This window comes from Rhinolophus ferrumequinum, chromosome 4 (assembly GCF_004115265.2).
Source record: "Rhinolophus ferrumequinum isolate MPI-CBG mRhiFer1 chromosome 4, mRhiFer1_v1.p, whole genome shotgun sequence".
Taxonomy (NCBI): Eukaryota; Metazoa; Chordata; class Mammalia; order Chiroptera; family Rhinolophidae; genus Rhinolophus; species Rhinolophus ferrumequinum.
The window spans coordinates 93,212,983-93,233,822 of record NC_046287.1 but is presented as its reverse complement, the minus strand read 5'-3'; the positions used below and the strand labels follow the sequence as shown (position 1 = coordinate 93,233,822).

General features: G+C 39.3%; 1 protein-coding gene across 2 annotated transcripts in view; it reads right to left on the bottom strand.

The window, feature by feature from the left end:
• SPART (spartin) overlaps positions 1 to 20,268 on the bottom strand; it is a 44,750-nt gene extending 24,482 nt beyond the window's left edge. Inside the window, exons 1-3 of one of the 2 annotated variants that reach the window (XM_033104643.1) lie at positions 20,115 to 20,268; positions 6,146 to 6,951; positions 1,986 to 2,183 (exon numbers count right to left, since the gene is read on the bottom strand). In XM_033104643.1, coding sequence (XP_032960534.1) covers positions 1,986 to 2,183; positions 6,146 to 6,949 — 1,002 coding nt within the window. In that variant the 5' untranslated portion in view covers positions 6,950 to 6,951; positions 20,115 to 20,268. The remainder of the gene's footprint in view (positions 1 to 1,985; positions 2,184 to 6,145; positions 6,952 to 20,114) is intronic. The other variant, XM_033104644.1, reaches the window with a different exon arrangement.
• Positions 20,269 to 20,840: the final 572 nt, after the last annotated feature.

The window sequence follows — 20,840 nt, the reverse complement described above, 5'->3', positions numbered from 1 at the left end:
AAAAATAAAAATAAAAAAAATGAGTAAGAAAATATCACAAAGAAAAAAATTCTCATTGAAAAACAGAATATAAAAGCAGTGGATCAATCAACACTAAAGCTAGTACAAAGGTTAAAAGGCAAATGTAGGAAATCATGTGTTATTACCAGAGTAAATTAAGAGATGCACACACACACACACACACAAGAAGTAAAAAATAATGACAAAAACATAAATGTGCAGGGGGTAAGTAAAAATGGTTGTGATTTTAGAATGTGTTTGAAGTTAAGCTACCATCAACTTAAAATAGACTACTATAAACATAGCTTGGTATATCTGAAGCACATAGCTTGGTATATCTGAACCATAAACCAAAAATCCAAGAGAGATATACAAGAAATAAAGAGAAAGGGATCCAAACACAATACTACAGAATGTCATCAACATACAAAAGAAGAAAACAAAAGAGAGGAGAGAGCAAGAGAATAAGAAAGGAACAGAGAACTACAAAACCATAAAATGGCAATAACTACATATCTACCTGGTAGATCGGCTGATAAAGGAGCACACGAGGTCAGGCAGTTAAGAAAGTTTATTGTGAGAGAAAGTCTCCGGGGCTGCGCAAAGACCGCTACAGCCCCCGAGAGAGGGCATGAGGAGGGTTACACAGGGGGCGGTGCTGACAGGGTAGCACTGTTTGAACAGAAAGGCTGACTGCCTATAAGCCAGTAGCTGTTTTGGGGCATTTTCTGTTATTCCAACTTTAGCTCTGTCTGCAGGTGCAGGCCAACAGACATTCTGTTGTTTTCTTGCAGACATGGCACTATCTGTAAGTCAAGGTCTCTGAAACCTAACATTCAGAGACCGGACATTAAGTCAAGGTCTCTGACACCTAACATTCAGAGACCTAATACTACCAATAATTACTTTAAATGTAAATTGATTAAATGATTCAATCAAAAGATGAATCGATAAAGAAGTGATACATATATACAATGGAATAGTATTCGGCCATAAACAGGAATGAAATCTTATCATTTGCAACATGAATGGACCTAGAGGGTATTACGGTAAGTGAAATAAGTCAAGACAGAGAAAGACAAATACCATATGATTTCACTTACATGTGGTATCTAAAAAACAAAATGAACAAACACTTTGAGGGAGCAAAGCACGTTTCCCCGATATTTATAAAGGGTTTCAGAGTTATACACAGCAGTTACTCAGTCAGTGGGTTTGTTAGGAGGGAGGCAGGCTGCTATCACTGAAGGTTTGCTCATTCCTTGTCAGGCAACATCCCGTGAGCCCAGGCCTGGTTGGTGGCCTCTGAATTCTCTACCCAGGTGCATAAATTTACCTTGCACTTAACATTGTGTGAGACTGCTATTGCATGCACATGTACCTCTGGCTAGATTCCAAGCATCTTGAGCAAGTAGGACTCTAGCTGACAGAGCTCTGCATCCTGGGCACCTGGCACAGGGTACCCAACATGGTGGTCAATTAATACATGTTTGATGAAATAATGAATCAATACAGACTCTAAAATCTTGATTAATCTCTGCAAAACAACAGGGCTTCATGCCTCCTTGTGATCTGCGATGCAGGCCAGGCCAAGTGGTCTGCAAAATCAACTCTGCGTCATGACTGCCCTTCGACAGCCTCTCCGCCAGCCTCATAGGGTGGTCTCACGGCAACCCTTTACCTTGGGTTCATGCACCATCACTGCAGCATCAAGTATCATCTCCATGAGGCCCCTCTGGTCACCCTTTTTACACCTGCACCTGCCCCATCCACACCATGACTCCTGTTTCCTCTTACCCTGCTCTCCATTTTCTTCTGTAGCTCTTATCTCCTTCTAATGTGTTATCTACTCATTTGCCTGTGTGTTCATAGATACAAGTTTGGAATTTGCTATAAATAGTAATTAAGATTGTGGGCTCTGGAGTCGAACCGTCTGGGTTTATGTTCAAGTAAATTTTCAGCCTGAAGATGATCACACAAGTTACCTGGAGTCGAAGATCAGACATTTGTCTCAACAGATCCTCGAAGAGTTCTCTATCATCTTCCGGTAATTGAGAAGACAAGACGACGCCCACAAAGCATCCTGATGCTTGTAACATTGTGTCAGGAAACATATAGGCCCCCGCAGTACATTTAAGAACTGGAGATCTGTCAGGAACTAGTGGATACAACCAGTCACAAACCTGAAAGGATTAGTAAACAATATACATATCAATGAATAGAGCTAAGTTTTCACTAAGATTTTAAAACTGTTATACCAGAAAATAAACATTTCCAAGTTTGAAATGTATTTTACAAGGCTTTATAGAACCATGAGCATCAACAAGTCCCCAATAAAAATTAGCCATTTACTAGTCTGCTCTTCCTGTAAACTACTCACGAGAACCGCGCTAAAAAACGTTATTGCTCCACTATTGTCTTAAAACTGGTGGCCTTAAATTAGCCCACTGTTAACCAATAATGAGTCTAGCTTTAAATAAATAATGGTCAAAGTAAATTAAGGTTTTCTTCATCATTCAAATTAGACATCCCTTTGTGGAAATAAAGTCAAACTGTTTTCAAATATTCTGCATGTATTTACTCATTTAATCCTCACAGCAATTCCATTAAGTTGGTTGGTCATTTTATATCACAAGAAAACTGAGGCACAGAAAAGTTAATTAGATTGTTCAGAGTAAACTATTATATTAAAATATTAAAATACTTTGAAATTTGAGAAAGAAAGGTCTAAATGACAACAATTCTTGCCTCCCTCTCAGAAAAATGGTTGTGAAGGGGTTTCTGTGCTATCATTGACCATTGTATCAAAATGATTGTGGGTTATGATTCATTGGATTCCAGTGTTTAAAAATCCGTGACTTAAAATACTGGGTAATAAAACAAGATTGGTATTTTACTGAAAAAAAAAAAAAAAAATATATATATATATATATATATATATATATATATATATATATTATAAAATATAATAAAATGTGGAGCTAGGATTTAAATACATGCAATCTGGCACCAAAGAAGCCAATTATTTTAGTCAAACTCAGCATTCACAATGTTGAATAATTTTTTTTTATTAAACCCAAGAGAACCTGGCATGACAGAGGCTAGAATAAAACACTGAGTTACGTTTATGGATTCACCTACTATCTACTCTGAAGTTAAATCAAAATGACACAAGCTGTGCTCTTCAGTGTCATCTGGGGAGGTCTTATTGTCAGTACACTGAGACTTAAGACTTAAGCTCACTTCCTGGAGATCTAATTTCAGAAGAGACTAAGTTTAACTCAGAATAGCCAAATGTATTCATTTCCATTGAGATACATTCTTTGAGTGGTCAAATTGTTCCCCTCACCCAGGACACTGCTCTTCCTAATATTAAGAAACTTTTGTGAACCGTCTATTATCAAAGTAATTTAGTGGTTACCAGAGGGTAAGGGGGTTGGGGGGTGGGAGATGAGGGTAAGGGGGATCAAATATATGGTGATGGAAGGAGAACTGACTCTGGGTGGTGAACACACAATGTAATTTATAGATGATGTGATACAGAATTGCACACCTGAAATCTATGTAATTTTACTAACAATTGTCACCCCAATAAATTAAAAAAAAAAATACTGTGTGGTGAACATGAGTCAAAGAGCACAAAAGATTTCATAAAATGGAAAATTCTAGTATATGGTCATCTCTGACCAACAGAGTACAAATGTGTAGGGATGAGAGTACCCATTTAGTACCCTGACTCTTTCCTAGAAAGTGCTTAATAAACATTTTCAAATTCTTTTTTTTCCCATGAATTCTCTTTTTTTCAGTTGTCTCAAAAGCCACTCTTCATCTTTTATAAAAATCAAACTTCAGCCAAGTTACAAACTGATTACTGTGTTTTCTAAAGTATGATATATAACCACCTGTGGTATGTGAAATGACTTCATACACAAGCTACTTAAACTCAAGTAGTTATGTATTTTAATAAGAGTGTATTAGGAAAAACTACATCTTTCCCTCGATTTTATGGTTGTTATTGTTTAGGATGAAATTAACAAATGAGACATCTAAATAAAAATATTAAAGTAATAGCAAATAAAGTAATAGCAAATTTTTTGTCAAAAACTTGACAAAAAAATGTAAAGGTTATACTGAAATAACTAAAGTTTGGGAAAGGTTTGTTTTACTATGCCATGATGTTTCTCTAATATTAACTACATTCTGGTCACCTTGATTAACTGGCGTATCCCCAAATCTTCTCAAACAAAACTTTACAGACCTTTCTTACGGTAGATTATTACAGATTCGTGAGCTCATCTACCAGAGGCTGATTTCTCCCAGTTTCACTTTCAGAGGGCAATCTCATATCCAAGTTCTGTATGAACTGACTACAAATTTAATAAGTTTAGAAAGTAATTTAAAACTAAAAACAAGAGGAAAATAGTTTTTAGGAGCCTAGAATTCTCAGTCTGCCTACTGAAAACCAAATTAATTTCTAATTTCCTCTATAGGCCAACAGTGATTTTTGCAGCATAAGAAATTATATCTAACTTCTAATAGTTGGTTTAGTGTTTGTTTTTTAGAACATACAAATGTTTATTTAGTAAACACATGGTAATTCCCTTTTAAGACACTGCTACAAATATGTGAATACATGTAAATGAGAGCCTTCTTAAAGAAACAAGTTAAATTTGCAGTGCAATTTTACTTTTTACTTAGGACCAAAAATAAGAAATAGTAGAAAGATTAAAAACAAAATTGAAAGCACTAAGACAGGACACATTTTACTAGACAATGAGTCATTTTAGTGGTTGAGCTCGTGTAACCAGGTCCAGTGTTTCCGATGTTCCTTTCCCACACCTCCAGTAGCCCAGGCCCCAGGTTTTTTAAATTCCACTGTTACAACGCAGCTCTTTTCCAGATCAGCAGAAACTATTAGCTCATATCAGCTTCCTCACAATCCCAATCAATACGCCTACTGTTTTTAAACCTCAAAGCTTCTTTCTTAAAATAACCTACAGGAGTCACAATATTCTTACTGTCCAATAATTGAGTCTCCCTTTTAACAACACCCCAAAATATCTCTGTCACATACCCTAGTAAATCTCCAACTATCTGTAAACAATTTTCAAGTTGACTCCATGTAAAAGCTGCACAAGAATTGAAAACAGTACACCAAAAGAGAAAATGAATCTGGATAACCAGTGCTGTAACTAAACCACATCTGGACTCTGGGCAAAAACACCTGCCTTGCTCAAATAGGTATATCCTTCCTTACATGTAAACTCCTTTGTTAGACCCAATGTATACAGTGTCCTTGTTTCTAGAACCCATCTGTCTCTACCAATGTCCCATCTTTTAAAAACACTGTCATTGGACCCCCACCCTCAGAATATCTGTAATCCACAACGATGCCTAACAATAACCTTCATTCAGCACCAGTCTTTGCTCTTGGATGAAGAGCAGCCTGGTAAATGGATCTGCGTGGAACGCTAGAATTGCATCCTAAATTAACATCAGAGTCTCTTCCTCTAGACCGGGGTTTCTCAACCTTGGCATGATTGACATTTTGGGTTGGCGAATTTTTTTTATTGCTGGGCACTATGGTGTTTAGCTGTTGAGCAGTACCCTGTCCTCTCCCCACTATGTGCCCGTAGCAGCAGCACACTCCCCCTCCCAGTTGTGACAATGGAAATTGTCTCCAGACAGTGCCAAAATGTCCTGGGGAAGGGAATCGGACGGGGCGATAGCGCCTTGCTGAAATCCACTGTTCTAGACACTAGGCTGGATTTACCCCGGTTCGGCCCCTCAGCTGGAGCTTAACATCCATCATTCATGGAAATTTACAGTTACACATTCACAGGCTACATAAATCCCTTTTGAAATTAGTCATTAGGTTTCTTCTTCAGACAAAGATTTAAAAATTTAAGGATGAACGCTCTGATCCCCTCAGGACCTGTCATCATAAATTTAATACTAAAACAAGACTTTGTTAAAAAAAAGAAAAACTATTAAACACAAACATAGATGTTCAAGGCTCATAAACTTCATGAATATATTTAAAAGGAAATAGAACTTATAACGATCTTTTTGCACATACTGCCTTACACACAGTATAAATATTAAACAAAAATTTAAATTACGTTCATGTTTTTCTCTGGCTTACCTGAAGAAACCCAGGAGGACGGTTTAGGACGGTGTCAAGAGAATTATCCAAGAATCGCACGATTCGAAGGTACCCAGGATATGAAGGTGCACTAACCTCCCCTGCAGGATTTACAAAAAAAATCTGTACTCCATTTGGTATCAAAATCAACTCATCTGCATCTAGCCCTAAGGTCTCAAGAGGAGGTGGCTGAGAATGATTTCTATAAAAGTCTTCTCCAACTGATGAAAACTCCCCCGATTCTGTTCCATAGGACACAGTGTAGTGACCCTCAGCAGCCTGCGGAGTGTAAGCAGGAGGTGCTTCTGCTGGGTGACTCTGAGAAGGCAGGGGCAGAGAGGCGGCTGCCGGAACCCACTCTGCACGTGAAGTGTTTCCATCCGCTTCTGTGTGCTGAGGAGGTGAACTAAGGGACTGAGGCTCTGCCGACTTGTCAGACGTGTCTTTAGGTGGAAATTCTGGATATAGCTTGGGCACCTCCTGAAGATCATTCCGGAGAGACGTGGCAAGACCCTTCTCTAGAATTTCCAATCTGGTACGTACATTCTGTAGTGTTTCTTTCATTTTCTGTTGCATCTGTCTAGCAGATTCCCACCCAGGCCCTGTGTGCTCAGGGTCTGTTGACGAAATGCTGATTCCTCGGAGCAGGTGTCCTATTCCTTGCTTATAGTAGTTCTTCGCTTCTTCCTTCTGACCTAATTCATCTGTACTCAATCCTTTATTAACAAATATAAAGGCTTTCTCGTATGCTTCCTTGATGATCTTAATTTCGGCAGGTTCTCCATTTTGGGGCTCTTGCTCCATTTCTACAAAACAGGAAATGCTATCTTTAATTATCTTACTTAGGTATTTACTTATTTATTATCAATTTCTCCTACCTGAATATATTTCAAGAGGACAGGAGCCTTGCTTGTCTTGTTCACGATCATATCTTCCAAGCCTACTATCAGGTCTGGCATAAAGAAACCACTCAATATGTATTTGTTGACTGGATAAACAAATAATTCTCTTGGTCCTAAATATCTTTGTAATTAAAAAAAAGATGAGAATAAGGCAGAATACAACTACTGAATAAATTTGTTCCAGTTTCTCATAAGAAATAAGTTTCCTATCACATATCTTTAAGGTTGGAACCAAAGAATGTCATTCTAAAATTCATTGTAATATCCAGATTATACCCAGCTGATTAAAAATGAGATTGAATCACACATTGGCGACAACAGAAATCAGAAAAAAAATATCTGGATGAAGCTTTAACTTTATCTCACTTCCATTTAAAGGTGGCAAGTTACTCACACGCAATTAGCCCTGTTCCCTCCCAAAACTCCATTAAAACAACTCTAACAAGATTATTAAAAAGGCATAACCATTCTTTTTAATGAGAAAAAGGTATACGCAGATACTTCACAAAAGAACATATTGAAATGTGAAATGTTATTCAATACACTATTCCCTCAGGGAAATGAAACTAAAATCCACAATAATGTGACTATACTTATCAGATGGCTAAAACTGAAAAGACTGACAAGTGTGAGAGAACACAGAAACTGAACTCTCATACTTTGCTGATGTAAGTGGAAAATGGTACAGACACTTTGGAAAACTGGCAATTTCTGCTAAAGCTAAACATTCACTCACTCTTGACCCAGCACTTACCCTCGTCAGTATATAACCAAGGCAAATGAATGAATATACACACCAAAAACATGTACGATGATATTTATAGCAGCTTTATTCACAAAAGCCCAAAACTTGAAACAACCAAAATGCTCACCCCACAGGAGAAGAGATAAATAGCAGTATATTTATACAACACAATAATTCACAGGAACTGAAAAAAAAAAAAAAATCTGATGCCTGCCGACACTGATGAATCTCATCAATCCCTGGAGAAACAGAAACCAGATACAAAAGACTTCATACATACTGAATGAATAACTCTATACAAGTAAAGTTGAAGAACAGGCAAAACTAGTGTATGATGATAGAAATAAAAATAATACTTAGGTTGTGGAAAAAGACTTGGGAGGGACATGAGGGCATTTATAGCACATGGAAATGTTCTCTACCTTGATCTGAGTGACGAGTACACATAAAACATCATTAGGCTATAAGCTTATGATTAGTGCACTATATGCACTTTATATCATCCCTTAGTAAAATAGATAAATAAAGCCATAACTCACAAGCACAAAGACGGAGGATGAAGAGTCAACAGTACTTTGGTTCCGAAAAAGGAGACAGACAAGTGGTAACTCACAAAACAGACCCGAGACACTGAAATCTAAGCTGTCAGTTGAGAAAACTGGAGAAGCAGCCCCATTTACAGCACATCACAGAACCTCCAAAAGGCACAGGAATTGATAAGATTCAACTCCTGAAAGACGGAGTAGACGGAGAGCTAGAAAAAAAAAAGGACCGATCAAAGCTAATTTACAAATTAAGACCCTCAGATCTCCCCTACACCAAGCACCCAAAGAGCTATTCCTCTCCAGCCCTGATAGAAAATTGAATGTTTTAATTCAAAAGAGCATAAAATGTCTCTGGACAGGGGACTATTAGCATGATTAAGGGTAAATACCAAAAACAGAAGGATTAAATGAAAAATTACACACCCTCTGCCTTCTCTTCCCAACTTGGTTCTTAAAGAGTTCTGGCAGCTACGTACCCTTCCACAAAGCAGACTGGGAGTGCCTTCTCCACGGCATCTGATCACCACCAAGAGGAAAGACCTAAAGATTGTGACACTATCTTTTTTCCCCAAGAAAACTCTCCAGGTAACTAACTCCTGAGAGAAGCCACAGTTAATACAGTCTAGAGAGTTTCCAATTAGCTTTCTAGTGCTCCCATCTTATATGTAAGCAGACAGTCAAGGATCACAAAACATGTGAGGAAAACGTCCAGTATTAAAGAAAAAAAATAAGAGCAATGCAATGTGATTCCTATGGACAATACACAGGGAGAAGAAAACTTCAAAAAAAAACTATCATTTATGTCAACATAAAGAAAATACTGCATCCATAAAATAAAAACAGGGTATACACATACACAAAAAGACATTCAAATAATTAAAGGAGCTTTTAGAAATTACATATAAAATAGCTAGAAATAAACTCAATAGAGAGATGAAAAGATAAAGTTATAAATTATAGAAAATTCCCAGAAAGCAGAGCAAAAAGACAAAGAGATGAAAAGTAGGAAAGAATAGATAAGAAAATTAGAGGACCCAATCTAGAAGGTCTAACATCTAATAAAATTTCCAGAAATAGAGAATACATAAAAAGAGTTAAAACAATTCAAAGAATTTTCCAGAACTGGAAAACATGAATTCCCAGATTTAAAAAGACCAACGATCAAAGAATTTATAAAAAGACCTACACCAAAGAGTGTACCATAAATTTGAGAACATGACGGTTTAAGGGCCCATCTTTAAAAAAATGAGAAAAAAGACTGCTAAGGAACTTCTTAATAAATAAAACAGAAGTTAAAAGGAAATAGTACATATTAACTCATAATTCTGAGTGAAACTAACTTCCAAACCCAGCCAAAAGATTGTTCAGATACTGTATCTTCTGTTGCTTGGATTCCATGTTTGGTAAAAGGCATCCCAAGGCTGATGAAAGGAATTCCCAAGACAATAATGATGTAACCAGTTCACACTGGAGTAGAAGGCAGAACTGCACAGATTTCTTCAAGAAATTAAAACTGACAGACTACTTAATGTGTTTCAAACTTTTGAGAAGAGATCTACATAACCGTGAGAGGACTCAGAGTTTAATCAATGATAAACACATGGAAAACTAAGGAAATAAAAATCAGGACAATTATTACCTCCAAGGGGGAAAAAATGCTGAGCGAGAAAGAAAAAGTAATCATAAAATACTACGTGTTTCAGTTTTGATTTGTGTCATAATAACGTAAATAGCAAACCCTGATACAGCAAAATTATGATACAACCATACTGAGGTGGTGACAGAAATTTGTGCCCATGTGGTATAGTATGAAACTAAAACTTCACCTTTCCTTACTGGAAGTGAGAGGGCAATGCTTAAAACTGAAAAATAAAATGTAGCAATATAAAAGTCCTGTTTAGAGATTAACACAGACAGACCAAAAGAATTGGGCAAGAAATTGATACAAGCTGCCTTTGGGAGGAAGGGGTAAGGTTGGTGTGATGAGACCTCTGGTTTTCACAGCAAGCCTTACAAAAATATTTAATTTTTAATACTATGTGCACGATAAATTACCATTAATTACCAATTTTAAAACACAAACAGAAGGTTTAGAGCAGCTTTGTCTTATACAATGTGAACCACATATGTAATTTTTAATTTTCTAACAGCCACATTAAAGAAGTAAAAAGAGAGAACTTCCAGTCAAGACAGAAGAGTAGGTAAATGCTGTGCTCACCCCCTCTCACGACCACATCAAAATTACAACTAAACTACAGAACAACCATCACTGAGAAGTGCTTAAAGTCTAACTGAATCTCAGAAGTCCTACAACTAAGGATATAAACAAGAAGCCACATGGAGATTGGTAGGAGGGGCAGAGAGGCGGAACGGGATGGTCCCACACCCTCATGTGTGATGGTTAAAAATCAGGAGGGATATCTCGTTCCGCCCACCAAGAGACACGTCCCTGAGGAACAAGGGGTCACAGCCCCACACCAGGCTCCCAGCCCAGGATGTGAGCGCCCAGAAAAAGAGTTCCCATAACTTCTGGCTATGAAAACCAGCAGAGATTGTGGCTGAGTGAAACAGAGGGATGCTGGAGGCCCAGATGTTCCTCTTAAAGGACCCACCCTACTCACTGACAGACTCAGTCCTTCTGAGTTCCAGTGCTGGGGCAGCAGCTCAAAAGGCGCCAGGGACATACGGGGAGGAAAACTCTGTTGTCTGGCTTCAAAGGGAGGGCTGGAGGAGCAGCTTTCTCCCAGACAGAAGTGCTGGCAGAATCCACTGTTCCTTTGTTGAGGCCTAGCCCTACCCAGTGTGCCGACGCAGATGGGCACCAAGTCTGAGTCTCCGTCAATCTGGCTAATATTGCTCATTTTCCCAGCCCTGCTGATACCCTGAGACCCGACCCCACCCAAATTTCCCTCCCTCCCAAGACACTTCCAGTGGTTTTTTCCATACAAATGGCCTGTCTTAACTCATTTTGAGAACCCAAAAATCTCTCAAAGGTTCAAACACACCAAACAAGCAGCATCTGGCCTCAGCATGTCCTGTACCTCTTGCTAAGCAGCCCAAAACTTGGCACTAGAGGCAGCTGGATTCAGTTCCTAGCTTCACTTCTCCCAGGCACCTCCAAGCCCAGCAGAAGTGGCAACCATCTGATGATCACTTTGTAACTCATACTAAGTGGCCACAGGCAGTGGCTGATCTTGGTCTGCACCAGAGCACCTCCCTCAATACGCCCCAGGACCAACACACCAGTGTCAGCTTCAGATCACACCACAGCACCACCCAACCACCTCCACAAACAACACATCCAAAATCCAGACTCAGAAGGCACCAGAGCCCTGCCAAAGTGCATCCTTCTCCATGGGGTCAGCCCCTAAACAACAGCTCCTCTGCTGTACTCATAGCCAGTACTCATAGCCTGAGAGTCAATCCCTCCCATTGACGTGCAGACAACAGCCAAGACTCAACTACAACAGGAGGGCACACACAATCCACACAAGGAACATATCTGGAGCGCCCAGCTCAGGTGACCAGGGAAATTGCATCACGAGGGCTGCCAGGACACCTACTACATAAGACTAGGAGACACAGCAGATCTACTTAATACATAGAAACAAACACAAGGAGGCAGCCAAAATGGGGAGACAAAGAAATCTGTCCCAAATAAAAGAACAGAACAAAAGCTCCAGAAAAAGGACTAAACAAAATGGAAACAAGCCATCTACAAGATAAAGACTTCGAAACACTGGTTATATGTTCGTTCAGTGATTTCAGTGAGAACTTCAATGAAAATACAGGAAACATAAAAATGGAGATATGGAAATAGAAAACATAAAAAAGAACCAGTCAGAAATGAAGAATACAATTACTGAAGTAAAGAATACATTAGAGGGGATCAACAGATTAGATGAAGCAAAGGATCAAATCAGCGATTTGGAAAACAAGGTAACAGAAAACACCCAATCAGAACAGCAAAAAGAAAAACAAAAAAACAAAATGAGGATTATTTAAGGGGACTCTGGGCCAATATCAAGTGTACTAACATTCCTATCACAAGGAAAGGAAAGGAAAAGAGAAAGAAAAGAGAGCCTCCTTACCAGAAGGAAAAGAGACAGCAAGGGATTGAGAACCTATTTGAAGAAATAATGACAGAAAACTTCCCTAACCTGGTAAAGGAAAGACACACAAGCTCCAGGAAGCAGAGTCCTGAACAAGATGAACCCAAAGAGACCCACAACAAAACACATCATAATTAAAATGCCAAAGCTTTTAAAGACAAAGAAAGAATCCTAAAAGCTGCAAGAGAAAAGCAGCTAGTTACCTACAAGAGAGTTCCCAAGAGATTGTCAGCTGATTTCTAAACAGAAACTTTGCAGGCCAGAAGGGATTGGCAAGAAATATTCAAAAAGTGATGAAAAGGATCTGCCATCAAGATTACTCTACCCAGCAATGCTGTCATTTAGAATCAAAGAACAGATAAAGAGCTTCCCAAACAAGAAAAAGCTAAAGGAGTTCATCACCACCAAACCAGTATTACAAGAAATGTCAAAGGGACAAGAAGAGTAAGGACAAGAGGAAGAAGAGAAGAGAGGAAGAAGAAGAAAATAAAGAAGGGGGGGGGTCAAAATATGAATAATAAAATGGCAATAGCTACCTATCTATCAACATTACTTTCAATGTAAATGGACTGAATGCTCCAATTAAAAGACACAGGGTGGCTCAATGGATAATATGCTGCCTACAAGAGACTCACTTCAGATCAAAAGACACACACAGACTGAAAGTAGCGGAATGGAAAAACTTATGTCTTGGAAATGGAAATGAAAAAAAAGCTGGAGTAGCAACTAAACTTGTATCAGACTTTAAAACAAAGGCTATAACAAGTGACAAAGAAGGACCCAACAATTCTACATCTGGGTATTTATCTGAAGAAACCCAAAACACTAATTCGAAAAGACACATGACCCTTATGCTCATTACAACACTGTTTACAATGGCCAAGATATGAAAGCAACCTAAGTGCCCATCAATGGACAAATGGATAAAGAAAAGGGGGTACATATACACAAGGGAATATTACTCAGCCATAAAAAAGAATGAAATACTGCCATTTGTGACAACACGGATGGACCTAGAGAGGATTATGCTAAGTGATATGGGTCAGACAGGGAAAGACAAATGCCATGTGACTTCACTCATATGTAGTTAACTACAAAACAAAATAAATAAACAAACAGAAACAAACTCATAGATACAGAGAAAATTCTGATGGTTTCTAGATGGGAGGAGGGTTTGGAAAATGGGTGAAAAGGGGAAGGGATTAAGATGTGCATACTGCCAGTTATAAAAAGAGTCACAGGATGTAAGGTAAAGCATAGGGAATAGTTAATAATATTGTAATAACTACGTATGGTGTCAGATAGATACTAGATTTATCAGGGTAATCACTTTGTAAGTTATATAAATGTCTAATCACTATGTCGTACACATGAAACTAACATTGTATTTCAACTGTAATTGAAAAAAATTTTTAAGTTATTTTAAAATAAAGAGAAACAGCTGGAAGTAATTTCAATAATAGCATTTTATTTATGCAAATATATCTAAAATATTCTTTCAGCATGTATTCAAAATAAAAATTAGTAAGATCGTTTACCTTTATTTTTTTGTGCGTTGTCTTTGAAACCTAGTATATATTTTACACTTGAAGCATATCTCATTTCCAACTAGTCCCATTTCAAGTGCTCGATACCCACATGTGCCTACCATTATTGGACCCTGCAGTTTTAGAGATTCTTCTTCTGTGATCTCGTTAAAATTTATAATGATAGGATAATTTAAATGATTTAAGACTGTTTCAGCAACAATCTACATTATGAAGACATCACAGAAACTGTGGCCTAAATTCTGATTAATATAACTAATACTTTCTAACCTGAAAACGAAACAAACTATTGGTCAGCCTTATTACGCAGCAACTTCGTGATAGTCAAGAGAATTATATTAAGTCCCCAATTTAGAAAACATCATAGACAATTGACCACATACAGACCAACCTTACCTGTCTTACCCCAAATCCCCTATCAAAACTGACAAACCCTCTCCCTGGAATTCTGTACTTTTGTCATTAGAATGCCTCCCTCTTACACAGATCCTATCCTTTCCTTCCCTCAGGAATTCTGCACTCCACCTTCCTTAGGGTACAAGGAGGCTCAGAGTTCAGAAAGCAAGACAGCAGAGGTTAAATAGGCTTTGTGTGCTGCTCCAGGAACTCAACCAGCATCATTTAGTTTGTCCAATTTACTTGACCACCGTCTTGAACAACATTGTGACTTAGCCCCCACTTTTCTGCTACATGCTACAACAAATCACTATTACCAGGCACCATTTACAGAGTGTTTAATGTGTGCTGGACACTATGCTAGATGTTTATTTCATTCAATCCTTACAAACCACTGGAGGCATTATTACTACTTTGCAGAGAAACAAAATGAGGTTTGACGGTGATAACTGCCCAGTATCACCTGTTTTTGAAAGACTCTGAAGCTAAGAATTATGTTTACATTTTTAAAGGATCATAACAAATAAGGACCTAAAGTTTATATGGAACCACAAAAGACCCCAAATGGCCACAGCAGTCTTGAGAAACAGAACAAAGTTGGAGGTATCAAACTACCAGATATCAAACTATGATACAAAGCTATAGTAATCAAAACAGCATGGTACTGGCATAAAAACAGACATATAGATCAATGGAACAGAATAGAGTCCAGAATTGACGCCTACACGGTCAATTAATCTATGACAAAGAAGGCAATAATTTACAATGAATAAAGAGTCTATCCGATAAATGGTGTTGGGAAAACTAGAAAGATACATGCAAAATAATGAAACTAGACCACCACCTTATACCATATAAAATAAACTCAAAATGGATTAAAGACTTAAATGTAAGACCAGAAACCATAAAACTCCTAGAAGAAAACATAGGCAATAAACTCTCTAACATTATTCTTAGTAAAATTGTTTTGGGCATTATCTCTTTGGGCAAGGGAAACAAAACAAAAAATAAATAAATGAGACTACATCAAACTAAAAAGTTTTTGCACAGCAAAGTACACCATCAACAAAATGAAAAGCCAACTTACTGAATGGGAGATGATACTCACCAATGATATATCTGATAAGGGGTTAATACCCAAAATTCATAAAGAACTCATACAACTTAACACTAAAAAGACCATACAACCCAATTAAAAAATAGGCAGAGAACCTCAATAGACTTTTGTATGTCCAAAAAGGACATACAAATGGCCAACAGACACGTGAAAAGATGCTCAATGTCACTTAATCACCAGGAATTGAAACCACAATGAGATGTCACCTCATCTGTCAACCACACTTGTCAGAATGGCTATTATCAATAAATCAACAAACAAGTGTTGGCGAGGATGTGGAGAAACGAGAACGCTTGTGCACTATTGGTGGGATTGCAAATTGGCGCAGCCACTATGGAAAACAGTATGGAGGTTCCTCAAAAAATTAAAAACAGAACTACCTTATGACCCAGCAATTCCACTTCTGGGTATTTATCCAAAGAAATACAAAACGCTAATTCAAAAATGCCCATCAATAGATGACTGTGGTACATACAAGTTCTAACAATTAAATTCATGAACTCATCCTAGCAAAAGTGCTACACACCTCATTGCTGAATATCACTACGGTCACCTTGGAAATACTCCCCTTGGGAAGCTATGCACCGATGCCAGCACCTAGTCCACCCTTCAAAGCAATTTTGGAACTCTTTTTCTGGAATGGCCATCAGAGCTATCGTTGTATTACCCTTGATGTCCTGAAAGTCATCAAAATGTCTTCCGTTCAATATCTCCTTTTTCTTCGGGTAAAGAAAGAATCATTGGGGACCAGATCAGGTGAATAGGGAGGGTGTTCCAATAGTTACTTGTTTACTGGCTAAAAACTCCCTCACAGACAGTGCCGTGTGAGCTGGTGCATTGTCGTGATGCAAGAGCCATGAATTGTTGGCGAAAAGTTCAGGTCGTCTAACTTTTTCACGCAGCCTGTTCAGCACTTCCAAATAGTAAACTTGGTTAATTGTTTGTCCAGTTGGTACAAATTCATAATGAATAATCCCTCTAATATCAAAAAGTTAGCAACATTGTTGCAACAAGGTAGCGAACTTAATTGTCAGACCTCCTGTACACACACACACACACACACACACACACACACAGTGGACTATCACTCCACCATAAAAAAAAGAATGAAATGTTACCATTTGCAACAACATGAACGTACCTAGAGGGTATTAGGCTAAGTGAAAGAAGTGAGAGAGAAAGACAAATACTATATGATTTATATGTGGAATCTAAAGAACAAAATACGTGAACAAACAAAATAGAAACAGGCTCATAGAGAACAAATTGATGATTGCCAGATGGGAGAGGGATTTGGGGGCTGGATGAAAAAGGTGAAGAGATTAAGAAGTACAAATTTGTAGTTACCAAACAGTCACGGGGATGTAAAAGTACAACATAAGGAATATAGTCAATAATATTGTAATAACTATGTATGTTGCTGGGGGATCACTTCATAAATTATAAAAATGTCTAACCACTAGGCTGTACATCTAAAACTAATATAAAATAATACTGAATGTCAACTGTAATTAAAAAAAAAAAGATATACAACAGAAATCACATGTGGCTCACAAAGCCTAAAATATTTACCTGGCACTTTACAAAAAAAGGTTACTAACCCATTGCTCTAGATTACAGAGTTAAATAGTCTGATTCCAAAACTAAACCTGTAAATCAGGGTTTCTCAACCTTGATATGATGGACATTTCGAGCTGGATAAGTCTTTGTCACTGGACGCTGTCCTGTTCACTGTAGGATGTTTAGTAGCATCTCTGATCTCTATCTACTAGATGCTCTATGACAACCAAAACTCTCTCCAGACATTGCCAAATGTACCTTGGGCAGCAAAACCATCCCTGTTGATAACCACTGATCTCTATGGTCTTCTCAAAGGGGGACAGATGATGTGTACCCCTGGGGTACATGAAGACTTTTTAAGGGAATATGTTCCAATATACATAATTTTAAGAAAAAGGCTTCCCAATCCCTCCCCCTTCCATTTAGTACTCCTCACTGAAAATGACTTGCCTCGGAATATGCCTGCAGTCCAGTAGTCAGGCTGTTTGTTTGTTTCTTTCCCTCTCCTAGGCTCCTTTCACAATCTTCCCACTTTACAAAATAAAGTGATACCTTTCACCCATTCCTATTTTTACTATGGTTCATTACCCCAGGATGGAAAAGCCCTCCAGAGTGGAACAGCCTCAAAAAAGTCAAAGGTGTCAACTTTAATTTAGGCACAAGTCCAACTATCCATCTCATTAAGACATACATTTCCACTGAACACCTACTTTTCATATTTAATTACTATATCAAAATCTATCAGGCATGATGATGTTCTGACCAATTATTGCCACTTCCATGAACTCAATTGAGAAGAAAAATAACTCCTAGCTAGTCATAAGAAAATTTTAAAACTAGTTTCCACTTACACAAATATTTTTATTAAAGACATGTATAACAGAATAAAAACCTTTCAAGCATAAATAAATGACATTAAGGTAACTTTTTTGGGGTGTGGGGGGTAAAAATCAAAGTACAATTTCAAGAAAAAGGAACCATGTAAAATATCATTTTTAAAAAAATTGGTGGTGATGGATATGCAAGTGCAGTATTTCACTCCTTTGGATACAGTTAAGAGTGATGTACCAAATTTATGGTACCTAAATGTCAGTATCAATACTATGTGGAAAAATGCATCCTTTGCAGCTACCTAAAACAAGACGTAAAATATTTTAAATCAACCTAAACATGTGCAAGGGGGGCAGTTTTACAAAAATTATTTTGGGGGTTCACAAGTAAATTAAAAGTACTGCTCTAAAACCACTCACTATTACATATTGCAAACATAAAATGCACATGGCCCGGCCCTTAGAAGCACCATAATTTACTACTTCTTTGGATGTCTGTGGCACTGTTCTAAGCTTTATTTAATTTCATATATTTGGCGGTTAAGATCTGATTTATAAAATGTTTTTTTAAAATGTTTTTTTAAAAACATGCTCAGTTTTACAAATACTGAGCAGCTTGCCCAACGACAGAGCTAGTAAATGTCAGAGACAAGAAAGTCAGGCTCCATAGACATTTGTCAAGAAAATGAAATAAAATGTTTGATTCCAAAGGTAAAGCTGCTACTATGCTTACAAGTTAGCGGGATGAGGGTGGGGTGAAGGAAACCTGGGAACGTTTTAGGGTAGAAAGGCATTTGGCTTAAGCCTTAAATAGGTACCACTTAAAGACAGAAGGCGGCATGATAAAGGAATTCTAGAAAGAAACATTAAATAAATTAAACATTACCTACACCAGTATAATCATCTTAAATCACAAATCAAAACCTGGTTCCAGATACCCATGGTGCATTTATCTTTTTAAATGTTCTAATAAAAGTAATAAAACGTATGCTTCAAACAACTGTGTGTGCGAGCACGCGCTTTGGAAAATAGGAGCAAAAGTAAAATTCTGAACCGAACACTTGATAACTTAACTCAGTCCTATAAACACAGAAAATAGTAACAACCATGCTAACGGTCAACATCACAAGTAGGCTATTTAATAATACAGCATTTATCTCCCTAGAGCGAGCAGCAGAGGATGCCCTCACTGACCCTTGCATCTCAACTCATTCTGGCTGGTGAGGGAAGCTACACGCAGTGACATTTCGGGAAGCCCCAGCAGTGAGCCGGAATCCACATAAGAGAAAAGCTTCCAGTTTCAAACAGGTTTCTTATCAAGTCACCAAATGAGGTGTGTTATTATGAAGGAGAGCGAATCAAACCCCAGCTCCATTTATAACTGGGGACATTCTTGTATTACCTGCTTTGGGTAGTGCTTTTGTGAATTTCAAAGGAAAACTGTTGCGTTCTAAAATAGTTAAAGCAGTAGTTCAGAGGCAACAACAGTCTTGAACGCAAAATTCATTAAATTACAACACAGTCAAGCCAATTTCGATGATCCTCAAGAGATAGTAAAGCAATTCATTATAATTAGTGGAAAACTGAGCCAACCCTACTGTAACGCAATAATGCCGCGTCACCAACAGTGTGCATTCCAAGAGAAACTTTTTCCAGACACAGAAATTAGGTCGGAGGGATCCCCTGCGAAGCTCCACCCCTAATAAACAAGAACAAAGGTATTTGAAAAGTAAAATCGCGCGCTATCCATTCCCAATATCACTGCTGTCAGTTGCTGACGTTTTTGTAAAGGAAGGATACCAACTTTCAACGAATTGTAAGCGCTGGGTGAGGGTGAATCATCACAGCGACTATCGAAGCCAAAGTAAACAGCGGGGGCGGGGCAGCAAGAACGGTCATCAGAGATGCTCCAGGAATAACGCGACCCTAAGATCGAGGGGCAAAAGGGCAGAGCTCACCAGCCCAACAGTAACTACGGGGAGGGGGAACGGAGGGAGTGCGAAGGGTCCATAAATATGAGATAGGAGTTAACTAAGATGTTCTCAAACTACTCTCTCTGGACATTGCTCCTTTCAACGAAAAGTGTCACCTCTGAGCCTTGGATGGTGGCCCCTGGCCGCCTCTGCCCTGGCCCCCCGGCCGCCGGGCCAGGCCGCGGGGCCCGCGGAGCTCACACCACCACCCGCCTCAGGGCCCCCACCGGCCGCTGCCCCACCTGTGCCTTCCAGACCTCGGGAGCTTCGGCGCCGTCCGAAAAGCTCCCGGAGCCCGGCCGCGGCCGAGAGGCCGGCTTTCTCAATCGCAACGCCGCCGCAGAGCTCTCTCTCGAACCGGTGTCGAGGCTCTCAGCACCCCGCACGCATGCGCGCGCGCAACACGCACAAAGCCCTCCCTGCCGCGAATTCCCGAGCGCGCACGTCACGCGGCCGCGCCTCCGTGCGGGTCCGCACAGCTCCGCGTAGGGGCCCTTGCGCGCCACCGCCACGGGTCCGCGCTCACGTGACAGGTCCCTGGGCGTCTTCCCATCCCGCTGGTCACCGCTGGCCCAGCCTAACTTCTGTCTACTGGGACCTTGTAAACGGTGTATGGGGTGACGTCAGTCCTGGAGTCACCGTAAAACCCCCGGGGGAAGAAAAGGGATGAAGGCGGAAGGTCCCAAGAGAACTACGTGAGCCAGCGGCTCGGCGCAGACCCACACTCGGGGTCCTCCAGCGGCCACGTCGGCAGCCCCCGCGCTTGCGTGATCGCTTTCGGCCCCCGCGGAACCAGGAGGGTGGAGTGACTAGGACACAGTAGTGGGCAGTGCGCTGTGACAGCTGGCGGGGAGCCCTGGGCACAGTGCGCGTGGGAGAACAAAGGCTGATTGTCTCAGCTGTTCTGGAACCTATATGACTAATGTATCCAAAAAGGACACTTGCAAAAGCCCACATTCACAGCACGA